This window comes from Electrophorus electricus, chromosome 17, assembly GCF_013358815.1.
Source record: "Electrophorus electricus isolate fEleEle1 chromosome 17, fEleEle1.pri, whole genome shotgun sequence".
In the NCBI taxonomy this organism is placed as follows: domain Eukaryota; kingdom Metazoa; phylum Chordata; class Actinopteri; order Gymnotiformes; family Gymnotidae; genus Electrophorus; species Electrophorus electricus.
In genome coordinates this window covers 4,971,728-4,992,032 of record NC_049551.1, presented here as the reverse complement: position 1 = coordinate 4,992,032, position 20,305 = coordinate 4,971,728, and the positions used below count along the sequence as shown (strand labels likewise).

Here is a 20,305-nt window from a genome sequence, read left to right as displayed (position 1 = left end):
TCAACTACAGGCAATTAAATAGATCTAGGAAATGACATCTTATTCCCCATTTTATTTCGCTTTCGTTCCAACCTGACAAAGTTGGCAATGTTTACATTTTATGACACTGGGCAAAACAATCCGAATACGTAATATTGTATTTAGACACTTGCCATAACATGGACAGCAAAAATATTTTATGATTGAAATGATACAGCTTTACTTTTTGTTCTTCATATTATTAAAACATGGTGAAAACAGTAATAGTCATACAAATAACAATTAGCTAGACATTGAAATGTGAATACCAATAACCTCAAAACATCTGATGTGGCATCTGACGACTACAGGTGGACTTTCATCATAAACAAGTCACTCGGCAGTTTTTAGGAACACAATGGAGTAGGAACATAATCACAATAGTACCAGACTGTCCTAAAAATGCATCGCTGTAATTCTAAATACAGCTGCCAGGGCTTATTGTGATCAAGATCACTTTGCTGTTTTGTTCCCCCCCCTCCTCATTCTTGATTATCGCTGGGTTGTACTGAAGCTAACTTTGCTAGTTAGCTGAATGGTCTGAGATATTACAGGTGGGAGGATACAAGTTAATAAGTAAGGCTGGCATGCTCAGTGGATTCCTATTATCTTACAAACAAACAAAATCAATTAAAAACACCCATAGAGAAGGCATCCACATATGCTGACCACTGAAATTTGGCACTTTAACATTCATTTTTAGCATCATAAAGTTACATTATTACATAATAGCACATAGAGACAACACCTATTAGAATAACAATAAAAAGGCAACCACCTATGGTCAAGAGTACATAATTCACATAATATACAATTGAGTGTAAAAATTAAGTTCCCATCTTCTGACTTTAAAACACATTTGATGTCAGAAACAGCATATTTTACTTTCAGCCTAATGGGCAGCTTATATTGCACATATACATCTGAGAGCAGCGTTCTGATTACAGTTTGCACTGCTTAGCATTTTCACATCAAAATGGACATATGGAAATGTAAGTACAGACGTCCTTACTCAAGTAAAAACCTTTCGGTTTAACCCAAAAATATTTTATACATTTATACTGCTTTGAAAAGTTAATGGCAACAATGTTGTGTGAGATGTCTAAATCATTGTGTCTTACTAAAAATTCCCACCTAGAATAGCTCATAATTATAAGATTCTAACCAGTGATAGTCATATATTTAGAGGAAGTTTCCCAGTGTAAAGGGGGTGAACTTTTGAGCCTGCTGTGCCCCAATCTCTGCCACATAAAGCGCACCGTTCCTCTGGTCCAGGTCCACCAGGTGCGGCTTGATGTCTTCGGCCAGCTGAATGGAGCTCACCACCCGACACTGCCCGATGATACCCACGGGCGGAGCATCCAGCAAGGAGACCTGATTAGTGTTTAGCTGCACAACCACCAGGTACTTCTGGTCTGGTGTGAGCCTGCAGGGTGAAAATAACAGCAATGGAAGAAAATGGATGTCGGCGTTTGCCTCTCTAAGCAAAGCAAAAGGACCAAAACTCCTGAATATGTGAGTGCGGAGGATATGAGAATATTACGACAGTTTCTTATGACAGTATTCAATGCCTAAATTACACCAAAGAATGTCTAAAGGCATAGTCTGACAAATGGTGTAGAATGTCTTTTCAAATATGACCACATACTGAACACGTTCATATTAAGTTTGGAAAAGAAGTTCATGATGAACTCCCCCCCCACCCCTTACCTGACAGAATAAGGTGCATCCTCCATAAAGCAACTTCCCCATGATCCCAGCCAGTCACCCGTCACTGAGTTGAACACCTGGATCCGCTTATTACGTCTGTCTGCAACCCACACCTGATCGACCACACAAGCACATGCACCTCCGATGCACTATTACGGTAGCTTTTCCTAGTATTTTTAAGAGTTTAAGAACAAGAAAACTCATTTGGATGTAAAGGGGGAACAATAGTAAAAGAAAAAAAAAAGAGACATAAGGCCAGAGGCTGTATTCTGCTGGGGCTTTTCCAAACGCACCCTCTGTGAGTTATCCACGGCCACGCTGTGGGGGATGTCAAACTGCGCCAGTCCCTGCCCTTTCTCCCCATGCATCCACAGCATCTGCAAGTCTACACACACCCACCCACCCACCCACACACACACACACACACACACACACACACACACACACACACACACACACACACACACACACACACCACCTACTTTGAGCGTGCCCGTCCAATAGAAACCTCAGTATGGTCTATTTTCCCATTTTCCTTATTGAGAAATATTAAATATAACATATTTGTCTGTTCAGAGAGGTCGTTCATAGTGCAAATGCAGAAATTCAGAAAAGGTGACAAGGGATGAGCTGAAGAGTACCTCGAGACAACTTGATCAGGCGATTGTTCATGCCTCCATCGCCGTCCACAATGTAGATCTCTCCAGTAGGGTCGTGAACAAAAATCTCAGAAGGCTGGTCAAACTGCAGTGGGCTGAGGCCAGAGCCAGCCTTTCCTGGCGAGCCCAACACCTGCAGCAGCTTCCCTGAAGGAGAGTACTGCTTTATAGTGTGACCATATGGCCCTGAAAACATAAGAACATGTCCACCCGTCAGTGTATGAACACGGGGCATATAACCAGTGCCAGTAATAAACAAAGTTATGAATGGACCTTGTACTCCTGGCTGTCAATGGTTTCATAAAGGAAGATATGACGTAAACAAGATCATATGAAAGGTGTATATTTACTCACATCACTGGCCAAAACTCATGTTCTTGTTTCATTAGTAATTATGCCTGTGCTCTTCTAAGTACGGTAACTAGCATATTAGGCTGGATGGGTCCCTGCAGTTAGTCTCAACATTGCTAACGTTCTTTGCACTTTGAGATATCTGTTACATACCCAACAGTCTATATGAACTCACCATTTCCCACATCAGTTACCCACACTGTGGGATCACTGGAAGCGTTGGCCAGGAAAATTCCATGTGGCATTTCCAATGTAGTGGTGTTCCAAGCTTGCATGAAGTCTCCATCTGTGGTGAACACCAATACTTTTGGCACATCGTCCCCTCTCTGCATGAACAGAATATTAAAGATTTGTCACATTTATGCTGTATATTAATAGCCATATGTGCGTGTTAGTGGTGGGGGATCTTGAAGCCCACCTGTGCAACGTACACCAGGCCTGCGAGATGATTGACAGCCACCCCGAATACGTCTCCAGTGAAATACTCTGAAGATTTGGGCCAGGAGGCATCCAGTTTGTAGAGGGGTCTTCCCAAAATATGAAAATCCTTTCTACGTTCTGACGCTGCTGACTTTTCAAAAGTGATGACAGGGAAATGAAAAAAAGCTCAAAATGTAGGTGAAATAGCATGCTTACTAAACGCATGATCGACTGTATCTGCCGAAAACACAGATATGCAGGGCACATCCATACCGGATCAGTTATTATTTTAGATACCTCGACTGTTTGAAGTTATTCATTCATGAACATGGCTGGCTTTAAGGTCAAAAGGTCGCTAGCTAGCCATCTACCCTGACTAAGCCTAAACCTTGCCGTTTCTTCTGTGCGCTCTTGAAAAACCTCATCGCTCTGCAGACCTGGCTAGAGTAGCAAACCTAGCTAACGCTAGCTGTCTAGCGGATGTTAAATATGAAATTTAAAAAAAAACTTACGTGCGCAGTCATGGTGCTATACATCACGAACATTAGGAGGAAAATGACAGCCATTGTTATAGTAAGGAAACACAAATAACTCTTCCTTCTCATATAGGAAATGTACACAGTACAGACGGGCGAAATTATAAGACGAATGGGCGAGATTGCGCTTCCTATTTTGATCACATGACAAAACACACTGGGTGGGACTGCATTTGGAGTACGTACGAAACAGCACAAGCAGAGAATATTTCAGGCTGCATTAGAAAATATTCTGTATCATAAAACTGACCCCCTTCCCTAGACTTTTAGAATTAAGTCCCCTGATTAATCAAACGCAGAGGGATAAGCAAGGACAAACCACTTTATTTTTTATCTTCCTTTCGTAAACGTCTGATGAATAAAATATAAACAGCCCAAATCTCCAAAATAAGACAAACATAAGACCCCACAGTTTATTTAAAAAATATCAGAAACCGAAAACATATGACCTTTCCTCGTTAGAGGAAAAAGTATCTATCTATCTTTCTCCATGGTATAATTTTGCGCTAGAGAGTTCAATTTAAAAAATTGCAATGCATTTAAAATCATTGTTTGGAACATTATATTTTCTTCTCTCTGGCTCTTATTACAGATTGACAAGCTGGCAACAGACTCCAGTAAAAGCAAGGAAAGCATAGTTTATAGATGCAGTGTTAGCAAAAGGCTATAGTAGAGCATTCATGGGTTGTCGCATTCCCTCCCCCCACCATGTTCAAAACATACACGTATACAGTATACAACGGCTTAGGACATTACATTTTAGCACATACCACAGCCAGTGTACATTAGGGGACATGAGCATGTTAGTGGAACAGTAAGAAGTAGCTGTTAGCAGGGCATAAACCATACTTCTATAGCAGAGTTACAGAGCACAAGTTCATCTCCTCCAATGGGACATTTGCAGCAAGAAAACGCCTCTTTCAACCGCATCCAGGGGAATAACCACTACCTGAAATCCATAGAAACCCCAACACTGATGTAAATGTGGTGATTCTATAATAAAAGTTTAACAAGATGCTGAGGGCACTTCACCATTTGGCAACTAGTTGCACAATAGGGCATACAACATATTAGCTATTCCATTTTGTCTTTTAGCATACAAGAAACCTAACATACATAGGTTTGGACAAAACCATTTCACATCCACAGCTGTTAATATCCTGGATGACCGCTAAAAGCAGAGAGAAAGGCCAGCACGGCAGCTTTGATCAGTGACTGTTAATATTCATTGCATGTATAATTCTCTCTTTTACAGTTACTACAGGAGCAGTCCATTTGCAGCTTAAGCTCAGGAAACATTCAAGATCACAAAGCTTTCAAACCCCCACAATTTAAATAGTTTGAGTTACAGACAAGACGAGCACAGGCGATCCTAGTGAACTATGGCTCCGTGTAAGGCATATGATGACGACGAACAATGAAATGGACGGACTAGTGGTTGGGTGTCGGACTTTGGAGGCTACAGTACATTCACCGTGTCACATGCTCATCAGCACCAGCACACACTGATTAATGGCTGTAGACAGGCATTGATATAACTTGGGCATCGAAACCCCTTTACCTTGAGCAAAAACACAGGCTGACAGACACACTAACTCACATGCACACACACATACACAGAATCATTCACTAATTGCATAATCATAAAGCACAGTACAAGATAAGTTGGGAGGATAAGGTTAAAACTGTCCAATGATGTATGAAGTATAATGGCTTTCTCATGGCTGAAAGGTTACAGCGGCACACAGCACTTTGGTGAAGGCCGAGTTTAAGGCAATACTGGTGAGCTTAGTATTTGTGGAGCGTGTTGTGGTGGTGGGGCTGGGAGTTTAGGATGAGCAGGGGAGGTGTGGGAGTGGGGGTGTGGGTGGGGCGGTGGGGATGGGGGGGGCTGGAAGGGCTGTTTATTTGTCCTGCATCTTCTCCAGGATGGGCACGATCATGTCAAATTTGGGCCTCTTAGCAGGATCCTCATTCATGCAGATTCTCATAAGTTTGCAGATGTGGGGCGAGATACCAGGTGGGATGGTTGGACGCAAACCTTCTAGTGCCACCTAGTGCAGAGGAAAACAAACAAACAATAAAGACCATGTCATGTCTAGGACAGAAAAATAAACATGCCTTTAAAGAACACCTGAGTAGGTTACACATGGCAGCTGTACCTTCATGCCAATCTCCATGTTGGAGAGATCAGCAAACGGCACCTCTCTGGTGACAAGTTCCCAGAGCAGAACGGCAAAGCTCCACATATCTGCAGAGCGCCTGTTTATCTCCTCAGGCTTCTTTTGCAGGGCTAGAGAGGGAGCGAGAGAGAGAGAGAGAGAGGGTCAAAAGGGGACACCAGATTGTAAAAGAAGTGTCCCAGTGAAAGGGAGGTACCTTCAGGGGCCATCCATGCTGGAGAGTACATCCTGCCAGGGCACTGGAAAGAGAACTTGACGTCCGCCATGCTTATCCTGGCTGTCATGTCTTCATCAATCTAGCCACCGTATCAAGTACAAAAAGGGCCTTAGGAAATATTTAATACAGGGATGCAAGAAGTATTAAGACAATACTAAATTTAGAGAGGAAATAAGAGGTGTTGGCAATACAAACAAAATAAGTGTGGAATTGTGGGATTGTTTGTGATGTTTGATAGGCTAGTATATATGCTATATATGGCATGTTTCAGCTGTACACATTTCCTTCTTTGTGATTTTACAGACATCAGTTCTAATGAATATACTGGCACTTTTAAGATCAGGAAATCATTTAGGAAGTTGTGCAGCCTCTGCGACTCCTACCATAATGCTCCTGCTGTTGAGATAGTGACGTGGGATCATGGGTTCCAGTGTGTGCAGGAAGGCCATACCACACGCAATATCCAGTGCAAACTTCACGGCCTGCATCTGATCCACCACAAAGTCTAAACAAAGTGAGTGTGTGTGTGGGAGAGTGAAAGGTTTGAAGTTGCAACCATTTATTTATATCAACAGTACAAAAAAAATCTTCAAAGAAAAACAACAGCAGAAAGGTTGACAGTAAATAGAAAAGTGTCATAAAAAAAACCCCAAAACAAAAAAAAACAGGACAGCCTTAATGAAAACAGAAAATGGGACACGGTGGTTTTTATATGGGCTTGTGTGGAGCTGTGCCTGTCTGAGCACCCGTGTTTGTAGCGTTACTCACTGGTGCCCTCGTGGAGCACGTTGTACAGGGAGCCATAGGGCATCCAGTGTGTGATGATAACAGGGTGGGGAGCAGGGGGTGCCTGGCATGCCCCCAACATGGGCAACACGTTTGGGTGGGAGAAGATTCTGCAACATGGTATAAAAAAAACCAAAACCAAAAAACCATACACGCGCACACACACACACACGCACGAGAAAGCTTCAGGGCAAGTGTCTAAAAAGCTTTTTAAAGTCTAGACTTCACTTTTTGGTTCAAGAGCCACCTGTGGCAAACTGGCCCAGAGCACAAGGCACAAAACTATAATAAAGGGTGCTTTAATCCACTAATGATACTTGTTAACCATTACGTGATTTTGAAGTTTTCCCTCTTCAGGAGCTTTCTGCCTTGTGTGAAGTCCCACACACTTGAACTTGTTTTGTGCATTTTCTGCTTTATCTTCACTCTCCAGCATTTAGGTTACACCACAACCCCTTTATCAAATTCAGGTGGTCCAGCCCTACCTATTCTACTATAAGAATATTTCTGAGTACATTGTCCAAACCCAAGATCTGAGGTCCATGTGCGCGCATACCTCAGTTTGGGGTATTCCTCATTAAAGTCCCGGCTCTTTCTCGTGGTCCAATCCCGGATGTGGAACACCTTCACCACGATCTCCGTGCCTTGCCAACGGCCTTTCCACAGCTGCCACCGCGGGGAGAGAGCGAGGCACGTTAAGGGAAACACACAGAAGCTGTCGCTACTAAGGTTTCAGCCTGACGAACATGGAGCTCACCTCTCCTGAGTGGTTCTCGTTGATCTTGGCCATAAATGATAGCTGCTTGTAGTCTATGCCAGCGTGCTTGTTTAGTGTGCCATTGCCTATGTTCCATAACACCGAAAGGACACAGACAAATTAAAATATGGCGTGCATTTTTTCCCCCTATAATAGAAATAAATCAGTGGACAGGAAGAAACCTTGAATCAAGATTACAATGTCTTACTCTTTTTCATAAATGTTTTAAGCCCTTATACAAGCACAGAAAAAGAACACTTACCACAAAAACGTTGCACATGTACACTACATTCCACACAAGTACAGACTGCAAGTGCTTACGTGGTCGTGTCCGGGTCGTGCCCTTCCAGAAGGTGTCCTTAAAGGGCACTTTGGTCAGACTCTGGCCCAGCTTCTCAGCTAATTCTACACAAACAACCAAACACACAAACATGTTTATGCAATAAATAGCACAGGCAACTAGACAGCAGTTATTTGACTACTAGAGTCACTGATATTTCAATGCTTTCAGTGTCTGTTCCACGCAGGTCATATTTTGATCGGTCACCTTTTAGGTGGTCACGCAGGTGGGGCTTGGCCTTGTCCAGTGGCATTTCTCCATATTTGTTGCAGATGCTCACCTGAGCGCCATTACTGACCAGGTCCTGGAGGGGAGAACAGGGGTGGGAAGTTGGCTTTTGGAGTGAAAACCTTAAAATATTTTCAATTTAGGAGCAACAAAATACATAAATAAAACTCCTAAATGAATATATATTAATAACAAACCATAAATTCCATTAAAACAAGCCATAAAATTGAACTTTTGAAAATGAGCAATATTTTGCTGAAAGGCACGAGCCCTTCCAGTTGCTAAATTACTGCAGTAGTAACTTTTGGACAGCAGAGGGAGTGTGAAGCTCACCTCAGCTACCAGGTCGTGGCCCCAGAAGCAGGCGTAATGGAGCGGCGTGTTGCCGTGCTCGTTAGCTGCATTGGTGTCGGCTTTGCACTGGATCAGCTGGACAAGGCAAGTGTTGGCACATATGTTGAAGAAAGATATGGTAATGGATTTGGATTACATCATTAGCTCTTCTGTGAAATACATGCTTCTAAGATGCGATACAGATTTAACACACACCCCCACAACCTCCTTTGGGAATAAAATTAAAATAAAATTGCTTTTGTAAACAACCTAATATATAGCACAAAGGCTGAAATACAATATTATCCAACATGTGGGCTATTATGGGCATTCTATGGTAAAACCTCATGATTCGTAAAATCACCAAATAGGTGCAGTGTACCTTTAAGTCCAATCCTAATAAATACCTCTTAAATCACTTTTTGCTGTCAAAAAGAACAACATGGGGAACTACACCTAGTACAACCGGTTCTAACAGTTATCAGGCGAAGGAGCAACTCATTTTATGATACATTTTGTCTGCGATTATATCAAACAGTATCTTATAATTCACCCAGTAACCTGAGGATATGGTGTTGAGCTGTCTTTTTCATGCTTGCGGTTACATAAAGCTAGTATGAGCATGAAACTGGATGCAGCTCCTGTGGGTGCATTTTGTAGTAAAGAAATCTATGAACATGTTTAAAAACGTTTTTTCCTCCCATTACAATGTCCCTTGTGTGGGTTTCTACCTTGCTGAGACCATGGTGGCCAACAGGTGCCTGGCTGCTTGTTCACACTCCAGCCAGAATTTCAGGCTAGCAGCTTCAAGTGTTTGTGTGTGAGAGAACCCTCTTTGCACCTTGCCCAGAATGTCGCGGTGTCCGTGGCTGGCGGCCAGGTGCAGGGGCGTGTCATCTCCGCGGTTCATCACGTTGATGCGTGCTCCTCTCATAATGAGCATGTCCACCACGTTGGAGCGGCCCTCCCGACATGCCCAGTGTAGTGGACTGAAACCATGGTCATCTCTGAGACACACACACACACACACCATGGAATTAAGCAAGATCCCTAATGAAACTTAATGCTGTAAAAGTCAACTGAGATGTTTTAAACCTCCACCCCCCCCACACTTATATTGAGGTCCAAAAAGTATCCTTCAGTCCCTCTGATTCAACTATTTTGGTTTGAACAAAGACATCTCACTTGCAGCTGTCTACAGGCAGTGTGTTATCTACCACTGTCAGTGCTAACCTGAGTTTGACTTATGCTACCATGTACTGTTATGGCAATGTTTTACACATTGTGAAAAGTTAGGTAAATGTCCAATTTGATTATCCTCACTTTTGTTAAATGTTAAGTTTGTTAATCTTAAGAAAAAAAAAAAAAAAGTCCAACAAGAGGCAGTGGCATGAGGAGTTCAGCGACACACCCGACATCTATGGAGAGTTCTTGCCTCTCGCCACACACAGACTGCAGCCTCAGCTGTCTGTATCTAAGGCTCTCCTTGACAGGTTAAATATAAACAGCAGTTAACCGGCCATTCTGTCCACAGCGCATCCCCCTCCATTTGTGTGAGCGTGCGCGTACGTGCGTACGTGCGTGCGTGTAAAAGACACGTTCCCTCACGTGGCACCAGGCTTTATTTATACTTGAGTAGAGGATTCTTTTGCCAGCCACCCGTTTCCTTTTTACAGTCACTAATGACACACAGTCGCTAGGGCTGGTGCGGCAGCAGACGCCAGTACCTCAGCCAACAAGATGCAATCTATACAGCTACATTTAAGCATAACGAATAAAGCCAACTCCAAACATCAGAGAGAGACTTCAGAAACTGCTACTTTCATGAAAGATGAGCACCTGGTCCTATTTTTGCCATTTGTAGAGACCCAGGATATTTCCTCCAACACTGTCATTCCATTATTATAGGTGGGGCATCATAATGAAAGCAATTAATGAAAGTAAACCTAAATAATGAAAATACAGGAGCTTGCAAGTTCATCCTACTTAGCGTCCTCACTGTTGGAACCCTGTCTATAAATGCAGATAACGTCAAGGCAGCTGCTACTACTTTTCACACTGCACTCTCACATGACCACAACTGACCAGACCACACACAGAGAAAGACAGACAGAAAGAGAGACATGCGGGTTTGGCTATAGTTAGCGAAGTTTAAGTTCTCTGAATACAATGCTACCATATGAGATGTCAAACACATTTGCCACAGTTCAACTTACTTCCTTTGTCACAAAAGAAATAAACAGGATATAGATTAAAACAAAAAGAAGAAAAACTGTAAAATGATGGAAAAAACCCCCCAAAAAACATCCCAGTGGGAATTTGAGAATGCCATTTATTTATGGTTTTCCAAATGGCTATATTTGTTCATATACTCAGAACAACAAAGTTTTGGAGTATGTGCTTTCTGGCATCTCTACTTCATATCGAAGAGTAAGAAAGAAAAATAAAAAGGGAGATGAAAAGCAGTGAAGGGTTTTTTCCAGTTGCTCTCCTACAAGCTGAACATGAATTATCAGAAAGGAAAATGAACGGTTATTATGCAGTTATCTGAAGTTCTGCAAAAGAGAACAGAGTGACACTGTCAGTGTGCGCAGGGAACAGACTGGGGAAACAAGAGCGGGAAAAGAGGAAATGATATTCCCCTCCCTCTCTCTCTCCCTCGCTCTCTCTCCCTCCCTCACACACACACACACACACACACACACACACACACACACACACACACACACACACACACACACACACACACACACACACACCTCCCCTTGCCTTCTGAGTACTTGTGGGCGTTGTGGTCTGTTCGAAGAACGAGTTTCTCTTGTCCATCTAAGGATGTGGAGTCCAAAGGCCCACATCATTTACACCCATACCAAACTGCGCAAAAGCACACCAACTGACATGATGCACAAATATTAGTTTGAGAGACATAAAGCAGGCCAATCAAAGTTAATGCACACTTGTCTGTTTAAACTAAAAAAAAAGAAGGAAATTTTTTTTTAAAAAGGAGACATAAAAAAAAGGAGACATCTTTAGAAACATCTTTTTTGTCTTGTTTTCCATAGTATCCATTTCTGGAATTGTTTTTCATCTAGTTGGTTCTGTAACTATTTCTATATGAGGATTCACTGAAAAACACAGCTCTGTTTATAAATAGACATATACAAGAGTATGAACAATCAAAAAACACATTTTAAGAAGAATAAAACAGGTTTATGGTCCCTCTAACAGGCTGGAGTAGGAAAGTGAGTTATAGATAAGTTTATACGTGATGCAGCACATATGGAGCGATACAGAAAACCCCCAAAACAAACCACCTTGAATGCTTCTTGAATGCCCATCCAGTGACTATGAACTGAACTCTTGAGTTGAATGTTAGCGGGTTCAAAGACAAACATGCACAATTAAATAAATAAAACAAAAAATAGGTAAGTCTAATTTTAATGTCTTTAATTAACTTTCTTATTTTATGAAATAAACCACCTCCTCAGCCTCAGCATGTTATGAGTTCTAAACATTAAAGTTCTCTCACAGGACCATTCAAAAGAAAGGATCTTGTTCCCATCGCTTCCACCAAGAGCAAAACTAAGTGCACTTTGACACAGCCAAAGCTACCTACATGGACAGCAGGTGGCAGATGCTATCTGAACCAGAGGACTCGCGAACGCAATCTGAACCGGAGTACTCACGAACGCGTCCTGAATAAGCAATAAAAGGGTCCTTAATACAAGAAAGGCATCCTAAATCACAGCAAACATGTGGCAGGCTCCAAGTCAATGTCATTGGCTATAACTGCATCTACAAATGCATAAGCCTCTAACATGCTTGTAATATAAACTGTTAACAGAGTTGGGAGTCGCTAGGATCCTATTTGGGGGCAGATAAAAATTATTCAAACATGTTTACTGCCTGAATTGTTGTACTAGCTAAGAAATAAGTCACTGTAGCCCCGATTATAAAGCAAGAAAGTAAAAGTGAAACAGACGTGGCACTAAATGCAACCCAGAAGCTTATGACAGCTGCCGCAGCCACGCCCGACCTACCCTGAAAGGAGACAGGAGGCGAAGCCACACTACTCGCAGTCACTGCAGACAAACCCAAACAGCATCTCTGCTTAAGATCCAGTCATTCCGTTGTTTACAGGTCGTTACTGACAGAGCTGCTCTGAGCAAGTGTACATAAGTCCTATACAAATCAAGGTCCTATACAAAACAAGCTGCTTTACTGCTTCATGGTAGAACAACAAACAGATGACAATTAAAAATGTATTTATTTTTTTGGGGGTGGGGAAAGCCATGCGCCAATCACCGGAATGCTAATTACAGCACGAATGATTGTAATTAGTTTCAGAGTTTCAGGTTTTTCACTTGAGAACCATTTAAGTAGTGCAGGCCCAAAGATAAGACCAGTCTATAGATTAGATATGTCCAGTCAAGTTGTCTTGAAGTCTCATAGCAGCTATGGCTATAAACACAGTCTGTTATGGCCATTTCCTGTTCCCTCCCACAACAACTTGGGGTCATGACATCTAGATGCCTGCTAAAGCCCAGCATGCTACAGAAGGAAAAATTCACATTTAGGACCATTTTCTGTGAACCCGTCTAACACAGCAGAATGTAATGTATCATTATGCCTGACCAAAGCCTTTGGCTGAAATTTCATAAAGAGAGAGAAAGAGAACTCACACAAGACGTGTGAAAAGATTGAGAGAATGTGTGAAAGAAACAAAGAAATAAATGAGAGCGGGGCAGAGAAACAGACAAAGAGGCAGAGAAAAAGAAATGACAGAAAGCCTGGTACAGCTCAAGTCAGCGCGTGCTGGTTAGTGAGCTCATAGTATGGAAACTATTTGTCCCTGCCATTCCTACACAGTTCAGCTTCTCCTCTCTCTCGCGCGCGCGCTCTCAGCTCTGACTCAGTACAGCGCAAAGCGACACATCCCTTACATTATTCACACTAAAACACACAGCTGGATTCTTGAGAGCATAGCTGCCATGTTTCGACCCGAGAGGTTTCTGGTATGCCACTAGAGCTAGCTCGACAATTTAATAACTCAGTGACTTCTGACCATTTATAGTCTACGGGAAATGTCTAGATAAAATCGACATTGTGACGTTTCCCTAAACCCATGTGGTTGTGGTCTTACTCAACCCCTGCCCCCAAACATTTACGTTGCCTGCTACGGATGTTGCCTATGATTCACCGATCAGATGGTGAATATGCTCCAGCATGTTAACATTCCCAGTGGGGAGTGTGCTAATGACACATTTCTTTCCTGCAATAAAGAGCCTAATTAAAAGCAGAAGAAACATTTGGGTGAGACCACAAACACCACCACCAATAATAATCTAGCTTCGATTCAGTTTTGCAATGCTGAAATCAGAATAACGTTGTTAAAGCATGAACCTTTGTCAGTTTCGTATAAGTGACAGAAGGGATTCCACTACCTATTTCAATGGAACTACAGTTGTTCTCCTACAGCTGTCTGGAATACATTACTAGCATGCAGAAGTCTGAAGGCCAAGGATGCTATGAGCAACAGTCTGGCAGAGGGGAGGCATTTCAGGAGAAAGTCATTGATCAACACTGCAACTCTGTACCAAATAGGGACGCATTTTCAATTCTCTTCTGTAGATACACATACAGACATTTTCCATTATGTCACCTTTTGAAATGCTACCAGTTATGATCTCTCGGTGGTTTGCAGCTCAACTACAAATTATTTGAAGAACCCCACTGCGTGGTTTTCACTTGCTGACAGTAAACTTCATCATGGATGGTTGTAAATAAAAGTGGACAGAACTGGCAGCCATAGCACACTGTGTTATCCAGCCATTTGTAGTTTTGTAATTTATGTCGTGTGTGCTTACGTTAATATACATCACTAGAACTCACATCAAACAAGGCTTGAAAAACCTTTGTGGTAAGTGACAGCATACCTACCAAATTAAAGCTATACTGTCAATCTGTTGAGTTAAAACCAAGTGGCATAAGCTTCAAAATGTGAAATGCACAAAGAACTAGTATGAATAAGACTTAAAGAAAACAGTGAAGATAAAATCATATTAAAAACCACAACAACAAGATCATTTGGTGGATGCTCTTATCCAGAACGACTTACAAAAGACTTAACATCAACAAAACTGCCTGTACAGGATGTCAAGCCACAAAACATGAAAAAAATCTCTGCGAGAACAGAACTGCTCTTAGACAAGTGTAGTGATCTTGCAGGACATAAGAATCAATTGATTGGTCAATTGGTTGTAATTGTAACCGCTGGTGCACTCACCCCTGGTTTAGGTCATTCTCTGTGTTGTCCAACCAAAGGCGGACGGCTACAGCATTGCCCTCTCTGCACTGGGTGAAGATGTCATCCATCACGGCACCCCGTCTCTCCTTGGACTGGTCAAACCCTTCGTCCCCTACCAGGATCGCCCTGGGAGAGGGGTATGATGCAGCGGTACCTGAATGCCATAAGTGAGGTCAGGGGGGCATTTCGTAAGGGACTGACAGGCATGGGGGACAGCGTCACTTGTTTAAGAGGTCTACAGTGTCAGGAAACATACAGCTCCTCTGTAGGCGTACCACCAGAAATTAAATGTTAAAGGAAGCAATAACAGTTGAACAACCAACATTTTACTGTCTTGACACTTCTTTAGGGTCATGACCACCCTCCTCAAAAAAAAACCCCACAACAAAATAGCCAACAGAAAAAAACCTAACAAGACAAAACAAAACTGACTTAAAAGCCTTAAAAGGCATTTGTGATCTAAACTTCTATCCTGTGGAAGTGAAAAGGGTCCAAATGGCAACTGAGAACATTTTTCAGAACTTTCCTCATTAAAGCAGCCTCCAGAAGTCACAGGCCTCATCCTGCCACTACACATATATCTATCGCTTAGAGCCCCAAATATTGCAGCCTTGGCAAACTCTCACTTAACACACACACCCTGGCAGCGGTCCATCACACATACCTATGTTCCAAAAGATTGTGCTAAGACCTGCCAGTGCATATGCTGTTATAGCCACGAACGCAAATTATTGCACAAAAAGCAAAGCGATTTTCTGATAACAGCATTTTTACTTTTAGCGGCATTAAACTGGACAATCAATACATTTGAATAAAGCACCGACACGTCACCTCACAATTCAGAGACACATTTCTTCACATTAAAAAAAAAAAAAAAATTCTAAAAGTATAGATGAGATGTTTTTTTCTACCTTTGCGGTTTTATTTAAAGAGGGGAAACGTCACTGGATCTACAGTCAGGAATGTGAGTCAGGACTAGTGGAGACGTGAGATATTGGTTAAAGAGAGGGGTAAGAGGGCCGTGCTAAGCTGTTGCTGTAATATACAGAATACTTTGTAAATCGTTATAAAAACAAACCGCTGCATCGTTAACGTATAGTTCTCAATGAAAAGTGCATATTCTAAGTTTTTATTACGCAACTGCGAGGTAGCGTTTTTTTCTCTGGGTTAGCCAGTTAGCCTACAACGCTAGTTAGCCAGCTAGCTATCTGACACCGTATCTAAGCAGGAACAGCAACTGGCTACACCTTACTACGCGAAAAGTTGCGAATGATACTTATTTCAGTCAAGCATTAAAATAGTAATCATGCATATTACCTGTTGAACTGGCAACTTAAGCTGAAGCGAGCAAACGGTGATGGTAAGGTCAGTCTGACGGACACTACCGATGTCCACACCCAAGTCGGAGGTTCTGCGGCTAGGACCAACCTTTCCGTGTGGTGGCCAGGATTTATCATTAAAAAAAACGTAACAGCAACGCCCTCTGTTGGAAATCTAAAAACCTTGCCCTCTGAACATGCATTTCAGGCAATTTTGTTAGCTGCATTTGCAGATCTTAGGAAAAACGGCTCTATTTTGTTTTTAAAAAAAAGCAGTTGTCGATTAGGATAATTAGAAATATTTAGCAATGATGTTACTGGAATATGAAATGCACATAGTCAGCAGTCATAAAACCTATTATCTGTTCAACCTTTCATTACCACAGTACAGTCTGTAACATGAATTTAATTTATTTTCCTTCTGATTAGAAATTAAAAATAGAACAGAATTCAATATAAGAAGTACTTTATAAATTAATCCCCAATGGGAAATGGAGTCTCTGCATTCATGGTAGTGAACACACACACACCCTGGAGGCTGTGAGCACACATGCCCAGAGCAGTTGGCAGCTACCACTCTCGGCACTTGGGGGTACAGTTGCTGGTTGAGTACCTTGCTCAGGGGTACTTCAGCTGTAAATGTTGAAGGAGGTGAGGGGCTCCTTCACTTCACCCACACCCAATTTTCCCTTCCATTCCAGGGGGGTCAGGACGGTGACCTTCTGCTCCCAAGCCTGCTTCTCTAACATTTGAGCCACAGCTTCCCTATAAGATTTATATAAAGTTTATATTTCAGTGCATTCACAATACTGGCTTTTAGCATGGTCAACATCAAGCCTAAAGAAACAAGGTCAAGACCTTAGAATTGGGATATTGTGGCAAGACTACTTTGAAATTCATCATCATTTTTAAAATTTAGATGATAACTTGTTTATTACCAAACAAAATAAAATGCCAAAGTGTGAGGTCACAGAAAATAAGAATCAAAACATCAATATATGGTTTTCATTTTAATTCTGTATTCAAGTTAAGGTAAGAAACAGCTTTTACCCATGTAGACATAATGATACAATGCTTAAGGAAAAGACACTCAGTATTAACACTATAGTTGACCACAATCCCCTCTTGACAGCTATTTCAAAGGCTACCAAGCCCCCTTCACTCCCATCTCTGGACAGGACAAGCAGACATTGAAAATGCATTGTAGTAACCTATAACTTCTGTTATCTTTGCAGATCAAAGCATACATCTTCTAAATGCATTTTGTAATGGAATACTACCTTTTTACTTTTTGCTTGTCCTTCCAGACACATGTAATGTCCATCAAGTCAACAACTGTCAAAAGGGTTTTCCCTGACACCATGTCCTACTATTAGTCAGCAATCATTTTTCGATATCTATGGATTACCTTTTCTCAATGCATTGGTACATGGTACTAGGAAAATACAAACCTTTCAGCAGTTTCAGATTCATTTTTAAGCAGTGAGGTTCAATTTGTCCAATAATAAATGACATCATCAAGATGGCAGCTTGTTTCAACTTGCACCTTCAATGGATTGAGGTTCTCGGAGCCCTGTGCTACTTCAGTCTATACTGGCCTGTTTAAGAGCAAGTGGTTCTATTGGGATGGCTGCCACCATGTTTGAGAGGGATGGCTATTTTAGGTCCATTTTAAAAGTGGAAGTGTCACATTTGTATATCCCTGGGTAGATGGTGCAACTGTTGGTATTTCTACAGGTGTGTGTACACATTCTGTCTGGACAGGTGCTTTGTTTACATTTAGGAGTAGTATGAATGAAATGGCTGCATCTTGTGCTGCTGCGGCACTGGAAGCCTGCGCTGCGACAGATGCCAGGCCACTTGGCACAGAATGCACATGCAGTGTCAACACCCAGTGGTGGAAACGCCACTAACCCAGCAGGCACTTCAATCGTCACCGCACCGGAGAACCTGCTGACGGTGCGGCAGGAGCTGCTGAAGACGACATTACTGGGGGTGACTCTGTTGTAATTGCGGAGGGGCCCTCCGATGTAGCTAATGTTCCAGCCAGAGGCTGCACTGGGGCTGCTGCCTCAGCTGTTTCCGCTGCCTTGCTCTCCATCTCTTCCATGCGCCGCTTCACTATCCCTGGCATTAGCTTCACGTACGTGCCCATGAGGCGGTGGTTGGAACGGATCAGTTTGCCCGCGCAGCTGTCCACGCATCGCTCCTGGAGAGATCGAGAAATCACAGCAACGAGTCGTCGCTAGCTAGTAGTCCTTGTCAGTTTTCCGATTACTTGCATGTTTCATCGGAGTCCAAACAATATTTTAACGACGAAACTATTGTAAGCATTAGCTTCTTATCACGTATTAAGATATACACTGACTAAACATACCTACAAGAAAACGGAGTACATCTCTACAAATGAGCTACTGGACGATAGCATGTAGCGGTCTAATATTATCCATCTAGCTTACCAGGTTAGCTACCTAAGGTTATCATGCTAGCTAGCTCTAACGCGTGGTAAAACGCCGAGCTGGCGTCAACTTACTTCATCCATGGTAAGACTCCTGTAGTTGAAATTACTCGTGCATCGCTGAAAACAGATCTCCGTCATTCGGTTGTAAACCAGGAGGAAATCGCGCAGCTAGGAAGCACAAATGCAGCGAAAAAAAAATAGTGATATATTTCAGAGCTTCAGATTCGGTGCTAATTTGGCTAACAATGGTCAGCTGGCACACATTCGCGTCCACTTACATTTCGTAGTTGTCCGTCGGTGTCCATGGCAATATTGACTATACGATCTGTAAAATCAAATATAGGGAATGGCAGCTACTGTTTCCCACAGATTCACTGGCTATAACTACATTCATACACTCTGAATCTTAATGCTGACACCTGTAGCATGACTTTCACAAGCGCGAAGCCATATTGATATCAGGTGACTAGAGTTCGCGTCATACTCGCGTCCACTCCACTGCGGAAGTCGTCTTGCAGAGAGAGAAACGCATTCAAATCACGTTTGAATGTTTTCTTCTTTACCACAAAACTATCCACTCTGATTTGTACTCGTCTGCAAGCGCGACCCCAAGGTGGGGCTGTTGCCACACTACTAAAATTACTGCCGCCTGCACAACAGTCAGTGTTTCCAACATCTTGAGAATTTATTGGTGGTAATATTAAACATAAACATAGCTATAGTTTATTGGTGAATTTGTGTGCTTGGTAAGTCACATTAACCTCCTTTTTGTTTAAATTAGCATTTAGAAGTGAATTACCCTGTCTAACAGCTTAATGGGTGCCACGTACCAATGGCCAACTATGCAGAGAGGCCTCCAGAAAATTTGCAAAACCATAATTTATAGTTTTACATTTAAGAAATAAGTTATAAACAATTTCTAGCCATTTGCATTCCTAATTTTGCTTTTTAAAAGTAAAAACAGCCTCAAACGTGCTGCTTTCAAAGATTCCACCGCTTTGCTAAGGCTTAAGGCATCCGTAGAATCAGGCAGTGGATTTTCAAGAGTCAATCAAAATGTCTGATACATTAAACTCATCCAACTACTATTTGTTGTCGCATTAAACACATTTTGGTTGACAAAATTTAATGAATACATTAATGTTTATATACTCACGTTGTTGCATTTCACAAAGTAGTGACAATTTGTACTACATTATTTCTCAGATATTTAGTTAGTGTAGCTTTATGGAATTTTTGTAGGCTGCACCCAGGCCATTTTGCTTGCACCCATATACTGAAAATCCGTGCCCTGCTCCTGTTAGTAATGTTATACTTGCCAAGTTATAGACGATCCTTGTAAATAATATATGCTGGACATAAATGAAAGCTTTGATTTCAGTTAATCATTAATATTTATGTTTAAAGAACCTACACCCTTGATTTTTTGGTGATGATGAATTGAAATCGGAATGTGAAATTAATTACTTAGCATAATCTGATATTCACATGAGCTCATCTAAGGAATTAAACACAACAGGGTAACAGCTGTGGCGTATAATGGGTGCTTGTAAGCCCATTTGATCGGCAACATAAGAAAAGGTTACAGCCTTTGGCGTCGCAGTCCTTACATGCACGCGCGTTTGCGGAGTGTGGGACCAGGGTTTGGGACCATGTTCTGGCTGTAGTTTTATTTGTACA

The 20,305-nt window shown here is 42.0% G+C and overlaps 3 protein-coding genes across 3 annotated transcripts; all 3 read right to left on the bottom strand.

The window, feature by feature from the left end:
- Positions 1–32: 32 nt before the first annotated feature.
- LOC113581673 (NHL repeat-containing protein 3) lies at positions 33–3,890 on the bottom strand. The gene is made up of 7 exons (XM_027016987.2): positions 3,671–3,890; positions 3,157–3,309; positions 2,914–3,064; positions 2,370–2,573; positions 2,022–2,113; positions 1,729–1,841; positions 33–1,444 (listed from the first exon to the last, which is right to left on the bottom strand). The coding sequence occupies exons 1-7, from the start codon at positions 3,761–3,763 to the stop codon at positions 1,201–1,203; spliced, it is 1,050 nt and encodes a 349-aa protein (XP_026872788.1). The 5' UTR covers positions 3,764–3,890; the 3' UTR covers positions 33–1,200.
- Positions 3,891–3,998: 108 nt separating this feature from the next.
- ilk (integrin-linked kinase) lies at positions 3,999–16,288 on the bottom strand. Its single transcript, XM_027016986.2, has 13 exons — positions 16,163–16,288; positions 14,825–14,999; positions 9,380–9,545; positions 8,539–8,634; positions 8,185–8,281; positions 7,959–8,042; positions 7,638–7,723; positions 7,437–7,546; positions 6,863–6,990; positions 6,478–6,599; positions 6,074–6,173; positions 5,857–5,987; positions 3,999–5,748 (listed from the first exon to the last, which is right to left on the bottom strand). The coding sequence occupies exons 2-13, from the start codon at positions 14,911–14,913 to the stop codon at positions 5,599–5,601; spliced, it is 1,359 nt and encodes a 452-aa protein (XP_026872787.1). The 5' UTR covers positions 14,914–14,999; positions 16,163–16,288; the 3' UTR covers positions 3,999–5,598.
- Positions 16,289–17,161: 873 nt separating this feature from the next.
- On the bottom strand, positions 17,162–19,096 carry timm10b (translocase of inner mitochondrial membrane 10 homolog B (yeast)). Its single transcript, XM_027016988.2, has 3 exons — positions 18,904–19,096; positions 18,698–18,793; positions 17,162–18,373 (listed from the first exon to the last, which is right to left on the bottom strand). Exons 1-3 carry the CDS (start codon positions 18,928–18,930, stop codon positions 18,098–18,100), a joined length of 399 nt encoding a protein of 132 aa, XP_026872789.2. The 5' UTR covers positions 18,931–19,096; the 3' UTR covers positions 17,162–18,097.
- Between the last annotated feature and the right edge of the window lie 1,209 nt (positions 19,097–20,305).